This window comes from Neodiprion lecontei, unplaced genomic scaffold (assembly GCF_021901455.1).
Source record: "Neodiprion lecontei isolate iyNeoLeco1 unplaced genomic scaffold, iyNeoLeco1.1 ptg000044l, whole genome shotgun sequence".
Classification (NCBI taxonomy): domain Eukaryota; kingdom Metazoa; phylum Arthropoda; class Insecta; order Hymenoptera; family Diprionidae; genus Neodiprion; species Neodiprion lecontei.
This window is the reverse complement of record NW_025791830.1, coordinates 107501-115946: the sequence shown is the minus strand read 5'-3', so window position 1 is coordinate 115946 and position 8446 is coordinate 107501. Positions and strand designations below refer to the sequence as shown.

At 28.7% G+C, this 8446-nt stretch overlaps 1 protein-coding gene across 1 annotated transcript in view; it reads right to left on the bottom strand.

Moving 5' to 3' along the window:
- Positions 1-508: 508 nt before the first annotated feature.
- Positions 509-8446, bottom strand: part of LOC124295635 — a 12374-nt gene continuing 4436 nt past the window's right edge. Inside the window, exon 3 of the mRNA XM_046746241.1 lies at positions 509-545. Within this exon, the coding sequence (XP_046602197.1) occupies positions 509-545 (37 nt within the window). The remainder of the gene's footprint in view (positions 546-8446) is intronic.

The following is an 8446-nucleotide window of genomic DNA, read 5'->3' as shown; positions in this document are numbered from 1 at the left end:
GAATTAGCGCGAGACTTTAGGCCGGTCACAACTAAGATTTTCCGAACGCTACTATTGCTCGAGAGGGCTAATCCGGGTTTACGTCCACGCACTTCGCGACTTGACAGACGTAAGACATGGCTGCTTGGGCCAGAGGGTATTAATAGGGAAAAATCTGCAGTTGCAGTAAGTTGCAACAGTAATTAGCCAATTAAGTGCGGGGGCGACCTCCCGGTGTCCAAATCTACACGGTCAGCGTTAGTTCGCGTCATTCGATGGTATTCCGACGATTCTCAATCTCGTCACTTATACGTACAAGATGTTAACAGAAGGTATCTTAAGATAATTCTCACGCATTCATCCACACATCTTAACAAAGAATCTATTTTAATTTGAGGGTTCCAAAGGTAGTGGTTTATCCTAATTATTGATGATAATTTTGACTTAAAAAGAGAGATATTCCCGGGCTGAGCGCCGCTGTTACTAGGTCAGTAATTTTATAACGCGATTCCTGGTGTCAGCAAATAAGCTACAATGTCAGCGGATGCCGAGGACTGTACGTGACCCTATTAGAATATGAGATTGTTATGAAATAATTAAAGAAATGAAATGAAATGGAATTTTAAAAAAGGTACGCCAAGGCAGTACGTCGGGGCGTAACACACGATAACTTGAAACCAAATTCAATTTTACACTCTTTATAGGGTCCTACGCTAAGACTGAAAGCTTGTGAATCTCCATGTACCGCAATTATTTCTGAATTTCATGTTAGCATTATCTGGAGCAAAAAAAATCCCATTTTGAGATTGAAAATGGAACCTGAAACACAGAGTTATTCAGTAGCACGAATTGAAAACCAAGAATTTTATAATGGTTTCTGCAACAAAGGGACTCTTTCCAAATATCCTTGTTAGAAGGTGATGTTCGGAGGACTAAGAACAAGATATTGTATCGGATTACATTATTTGGAAAAAAATCTTCATAAACTTGGTTGAAAATTAGATATTCATTTATTTTGATGGAACAAGGGACACAATCTTGAATCCGATAAGTCAAGATCCTCGTAATAATGTTCTGACATTACTCTAAAACATGATTGTCCTTGAAGCTAATTGTGACATTGAGGCGCATTTTGAGAAACTTGATTTTCAACTTGTGTCACAGGATGTGATTTACGTTCCTCAGTTCTACGCTTTCGATTAGATTTTCTTTGTTTCGAACCGCACTAACATGAAATACAGAAATCATTTTAATAAATCTAGTATTACTTGAATTTTCAATTTGAGTATTAGGTCCTCTTCATTTATTTAATCGAACATCATTGAAAATTTGCGACATAAATTCTGATAATCATTCGGAAATTTTAAATAGTAGTAGCAATAATTTGTTAATCGGAAAAAATACATTGGCTATCAACTATTCGTAAATTTTGTTGAACTATTTTCAAGAAAAAAAAGATTCACAGTTCCGTTACAGATAGTGAGATATTAAAATTTCTTGAACGCTCGGTTTAAAGTCTCATTTTCGAAAGTGATACAATTCAATATTACCCCCTGAAATCACAAAAGAGTGAGAGAGTTGCTTAGTTGCTTGAAAGTGGCGATGATCTTTGTACGTCTGACAAATTGAATGGGCAGATAACAGTGAATATCAGAGATGTAATTATTTTCGCCGTATCACCTGTTGATAGATAAAAGTTCCATTGTTATTTCTAATGTACGAAATAATAAAAATGATTAAATGAAGTGTTCGCACCTACCTGCTGCGTTTCTTCCAAGCACCCAACATTTGAATAGATTTCTCATTTTAGTCGAATAAAGCCAATTTTCAAAGAGCATTAGCATCAACTTTCCGAGTCACTACCTCGACCGTTTGAGATTCTAACCTCAAAAATTCGTATGAACTACGCCGCCGCCAGAAACAGAGTTTGACAGCTGAAACTCGGAGTGGCCAGCCTGCCCGAGCAGCCGATAAAACTCGCGCATGCGCATTATATGTATAGTTTCAAGAGATTGTCCCGGTATGTATATAAATATACATATATATATATATATGTATATGTGTATATATATATATATACATATATATATATATATATATATATATATATATATACATATATATGTATATATATCTATATATATTTATATTATACATTAATATAATAAAATTTAAATGAAGGTAATTGAGGTAAATAATGTAATAAAATAAAAAATGATTATACATAATTCTGAAAAATCGGAATAACGTGAGAAAAATTTTTTTTTTCAATTTCCCATTTTTTAAAAGTAAATTGAAAATTATAATATACATAAATATATTCATATATGTATGTATATATATGGATATATATGTATATACATATTTATATATATTTATATTATACATTAATATAAGAGAATATAAATGAAGGTAATTGAGGTATATAATGTAATAAAATAAAAAATGATTGTGAATGGAAAAAATCATGAAAAAATGAAATAAAATAAACGATAAGCGAATAATTAAAAATATTCAGGATTTTTCTAATAATTATACATAATTTTGAAAAATTGAAATAATGTACGAAAAATTTTTTTTTTTCAATTTCCAATTTTTTAAAAGTAAATTGAAAATTATAATATACATATGTATATATATATATATATATATGTATATGTATATATATGTATGTATATATATGTGTATATATGTATATATATATATGGATATATATGTATATATATATATTCATACACATTTATATTATACATTTATTGAATAAAATATAAATGAAGGTAATTGAGGTAAATAATGTAATAAAATAAAAAACGATTATGAGTGAAAAACATTGTAAAAAATGAAATGAAATGAAAAATAAGCGAATAATTAGGAATATTCAGGATTTTTCTGATAATTATACATAATTTCAGAAAATTGAAATATTGTGGAAAAAATTTTTTTTTTTCAATTTTCCTTTTTTTAAAAGTGAATTGAAAATTATAATCTACGTATATATATTCATTTATACATGTATATATATATACATTTATATATATATACATATGTATACGTATGTATATATATATATATATATGTCCATATATGTATACATATATATATGGATACATATGTATATACATATTTATATATATTTATATTATACATTAATATAATCCAATATAAATGAAGGTAATTGAGGTAAATAATGTAATAAAATAAAAAATATGCGAATAAACAAAAAAATTCAGGATTTTTCTAATAATTATACATAATTTTGAAAAATTGAAATAACGTGAGGAAAATTTTTTTTTTTTCAATTTCTCATTTCTTAGACGTAAATTGAAAATTATAATATACATATGTATACATATATATACATATATATCTATACATATATGTGTATATATATATACATATACATATACATATATATATATATATATATATATATATATATGTACATATTCATTCATATGTATTTATATTATACATTAATTTAATAAAATATAAATGAAGGTGATTGAGGTGAATACTGTAATAAAATGAAAAATGATTGTGATTAGAAAAATCATAAAAAAATGAAACAAAATGAAAAATAAGCGAATGATCAAAAATATTTGGGATTGCTCTGATAATTTCACATAATTTTAAAAAAATTGAAATATTGTGGAAAAATTTTTGTTTTTCAATTTCCCTCTCTTTAAAAGTAAATTGAAAATTATAATATACATATATATATATTCATATATATATGTATATATATAGATATATATGTATGTATATATTTATATATATTTATATTATACATTAATATGATAAAATATAAATAAAGGTAATTGAGGTAAATAATGTAATAAAATAAAAAATGATTGTGAATGGAAAAAATTATAAAAAAATAAAGTAAAATAAAAAATATGCGAATAATTGAAAATATTCAGGATTTTCCTGATAATTATACATGATTTTGAAAAATTGAAATAACGTGAGAAATTTTTTTTTTTTTTTCAATTTCCCATTTCTTAAAAGTAAATTGAAAATTATTATATACATACGTACATATATATGTATATATATAATCATATATATTTATATTATACATCAATATAATAGAATATAAATGAAGGTAATTGAGGTAAATAATGTAATAAAATAAAAAATGATTGTGAATGGAAAAAATCATGAAAAAATGAAACAAAATAAACAATAAGCGAATAATTAAAAATACTCAGGATTTTTCTGATAATTATACATAATTTTGAAAAATTGAAATATTGTACGAAAAATTTTTTTTTTTCAATTTCCAATTTTTTAAAAGTAAATCGAAAATTATAATATACATATGTATATATATATATATACATATATGTGTATATATATATATATGTATATATATATTCATATATATTTATATTATACATTAATATAATATAATATAATATAAATGACGGTAATTGAGGTGAATAATGTCATAAAATGAAAAATGATTGTAAATGGGAAAAATTATAAAAAAATGAAATAAAATAAAAAATAAGCGGATAATTGGAAATATTCAGGATTTTACTAATAATTATACATAATTTTGAATAATTGAAATAAAGTAAGAAAAATTTTTTTTCTTTCAATTTCCCCCTTTTTGAAAGTAAATTGAAAATTAGAATATACATATGTATATATATGTGTATATATATATACATATATATACACACATATGTATATATACATATACATATATATGTATGTATATATCTATATACAGGGTGTCCCTAAATTGAGGGACACGGACCAGCGAGCGTGATACCTGACTGAAATGCAACCGAGAATTTCTTTACCGGAAGCTCGTCCGACGCATAGTTTTTGAATTATAAGCGATAGCGTTAAGCCAATCAGAGTGCACCATTTCATCTGGATTTGCCGCCAAGGAAATTGCTGTTTTGTTCGTCTGGGTGAATTATTATTATTCGGTTAAAAATTAAATATCGGCACCTCCCCTCACTCGCTGTTGTACCCCTTCTCGAGCGCTGACCTCGGTATTGTTGCCGCGGCACACGCTGCCGGCCGCACACCCACGGACGCACACTCGTGTGTGTGAAAATAAGCGAATGCCCAGCTACACAATACTACGAAACACACATCTACGAGTGAAAATAAAAATAAATCTCCAAGTAAATCAGCGGATTTAAGATTTAATGTTATAAAACACTTCCAATCATCGATGTATGCATAAAACTAGAGATTTTAGATGATTGATATGCCGTTAGGGTTCATAATTAGTCATTCAATCAATCTGAATTATGCTTTCCGAACATTTTTTGTGTCTTTGCAACATAACTTTTCCACTAGTTTGAAATTCATCATTGACATCCGATTTTTCAATAATGCGAGGGAACAACATCTCGCTGAAATGACGTGTCAATAGGTTTGTAAATCACTTACGATTCACCTGAGTTAACACAAAATAACTGAATAAATGAGAATTCACTGACTCACTAAAAATGATAACTGAAATCTGGAGAATTATTTGAGATTTAACTGAATTAGGAAGAGTTGTAACAAGTCAAGTTACTTTGAATAACTTTAGATTCGTGCCAAAATTTTATGTTTAGAGAGAAAAATAATTAAATTCAAATAAAAAAGTAATTTTAAATCAAGAAGAAGGAAATTCCCAAATACCTGAATTCAAATGAAGCAATTTCAATTTAATAAATCTATCTGAATTTGAAGAAAAATAATTATTATTATTTGGAATAGAAAAATGAAGTCGAACTACATGAATAAATTCAATCAATTCAACTCAAAAAAATATGGTGTCATTCAAATTCCCAGTTATTTCCTCGTCGATTCAATGTGGGTCTGGAGCCGCTTGTTTACTAACAGGAACGATGCAATACAGTATCGATGTATGTGATTTAAGTAACAATTACTCAAAATTTGTCAAACTCAAAAATATTTTGAATAAAACTATGAATTATCGAAATATCTCTTCTGATAATAAGACTACACGCAGAAATTTACCAAATTGATTAATTTTTACCAATTTGATCGAGCCATGTCCGATTACTTTGTTGAAATCGATTAATCGATACATCAATTATTCTCAGATAAGTGTCCATCACTAGCATTGATCTCAACAATTTGAACGTTACTTGCCACTCCAGACCCACATTGAATCGACGAGGAAATAACTGGGAATTTGAATGACACCATATTTTTTTGAGTTGAATTAATTGAATTTATTCATGTTGTAACGGACTTTTCGTTCTCGCGGTTTGTGTAGACGGTGATTCGCTCCAATTGCGGAGCCCCTCGCAATTAACAAAAAGGCTTCCGTTAACAATTTTCTTTTATGATTTTTTATTATCTTTATTTTAATCGAAAGTTAGGACGTTGGTATAATTCAAGGACAAGTATGGCTAAAATTAGAATCGAAGAAGAGACGCGAATAAATATCAACAAAAAAGAATAAATAAATGTATAAATAAAATGGGGACGGCAGACATCTAGGACGACAACAATTTCATAAAAGTCATACTTATAAAAATGACAAATAAACTAGGACAGGTCAGCACATAGATAAAACTTATCATATCAGCGTTATTATGGATATTCTCCAGATCCCTAATTCCGTGCGCGGCCAATTCGTATTCCCTCGTCCGTCATTCTTGGTGGGCTTTCCTCCATCGGGAATCCGAATGCATTTACTGTTTCGTCGGTTGTCTTTCTTGGTTCTTGATAATTCTTGCTGGCGAGCGCACGCTGCTGACGATCTCCTCGTCCGTCGTCTCCCGCTTCCCGCTCGATCGATTCGAAACCGTCCTCTCTCTTCCACTTCTCGATCGATTCTCCTCCGTCTCTCGCTGACACTTCTCGATCACCGCTTAGGTGAAAGCCCCCCTCCCTACGGACCTACCTATCCTGAGTTCCGTAGTCTCTCTGGCGGCTAAATTCAACTGTTACAATGTAGTTCGACTTCATTTTTCTATTCCAAATAATAATAATTATTTTTCTTCAAATTCAGATAGATTTATTAAATTGAAATTGCTTCATTTGAATTCAGGTATTTGGGAATTTCCTTCTTCTTGATTTAAAATTACTTTTTTATTTGAATTTAATTATTTTTCTCTCTAAACATAAAATTTTGGCACGAATCTAAAGTTATTCAAAGTAACTTGACTTGTTACAACTCTTCCTAATTCAGTTAAATCTCAAATAATTCTCCAGATTTCAGTTATCATTTTTAGTGAGTCAGTGAATTCTCATTTATTCAGTTATTTTGTGTTAAGTCAGGTGAATCGTAAGTGATTTACAAACCTATTGACACGTCATTTCAGCGAGTTGTTGTTCCCTCGCATTATTGAAAAATCGGATGTCAATGATGAATTTCAAACTAGTGGAAAAGTTATGTTGCAAAGACAAAAAATGTTCGGAAAGCATAATTCAGATTGATTGAATGACTAATTATGAACCCTAACGGCATATCAATCATCTAAAATCTCTAGTTTAATGCATACATCGATGATTGGAAGTGTTTTATAACATTAAATCTTGAATCCGCTGATTTATTTGGAGATTTATTTTCATTTTCACTCGTAGATGTGTGTTTCGTAGTATTGTGTAGCTGGGCATTCGCTTATTTTCACACACACGAGTGTGCGTCCGTGGGTGTGCGGCCGGCAGCGTGTGCCGCGGCAACAATACCGAGGTCAGCGCTTGAGAAGGGGTACATCAGCGAGTGAGGGGAGGTGCCGATATTCAATTTGTAACCGAATAATAATAATTCACCCAGACGAACAAAACAGCAATTTCCTTGGCGGCAAATCCAGATAAAATGGTGCACTCTGATTGGCCTAACGCTATCGCTTATAATTCAAAAACTATGCGTCGGACAAGCTTCCGGTAAAAAAATTCTCGGTTGCATTTCAGTCAGGTATCACGCTCGCTGGTCCGTGTCCCTCAATTTAGGTACACCCTGTATATTTATATTATACAATAATATAATAGAATATGAATGAAGGTAATTGAGGTAAATAATGTAATAAAATAAAAAATGTTTGTGAATGAAATACATAATGAAAAAATGAAATAAAATGAAAAAGAAGCGAATAATTAAAAATATTCAGGATTTTTCTAATAATTATACATAATTTTGAAAAATTGAAACATGTGAGAAAAATTTTTTTTTCTTTGATTTCCCATTTTTCAAAAGAAAATTGAAAATTATGATATACATATGTGTATATATATATATATATATATATACATATATATATATTTATATTATACATTAATATAATAAAATATAAATGAAGGTAATCGAGGTAAATAATCTAATGAAATAAATAATAATTGTGAATAGAAAAAATTAGAAAAAAATGAAATAAAATAAAAAATAAGCAAATAATTAAAAATATTCAAGATTTTTCTAATAATCATACATAATATTGGAAAATTGAAATAATGCGAGAAAATTTTTTCTATTTTCAATTTT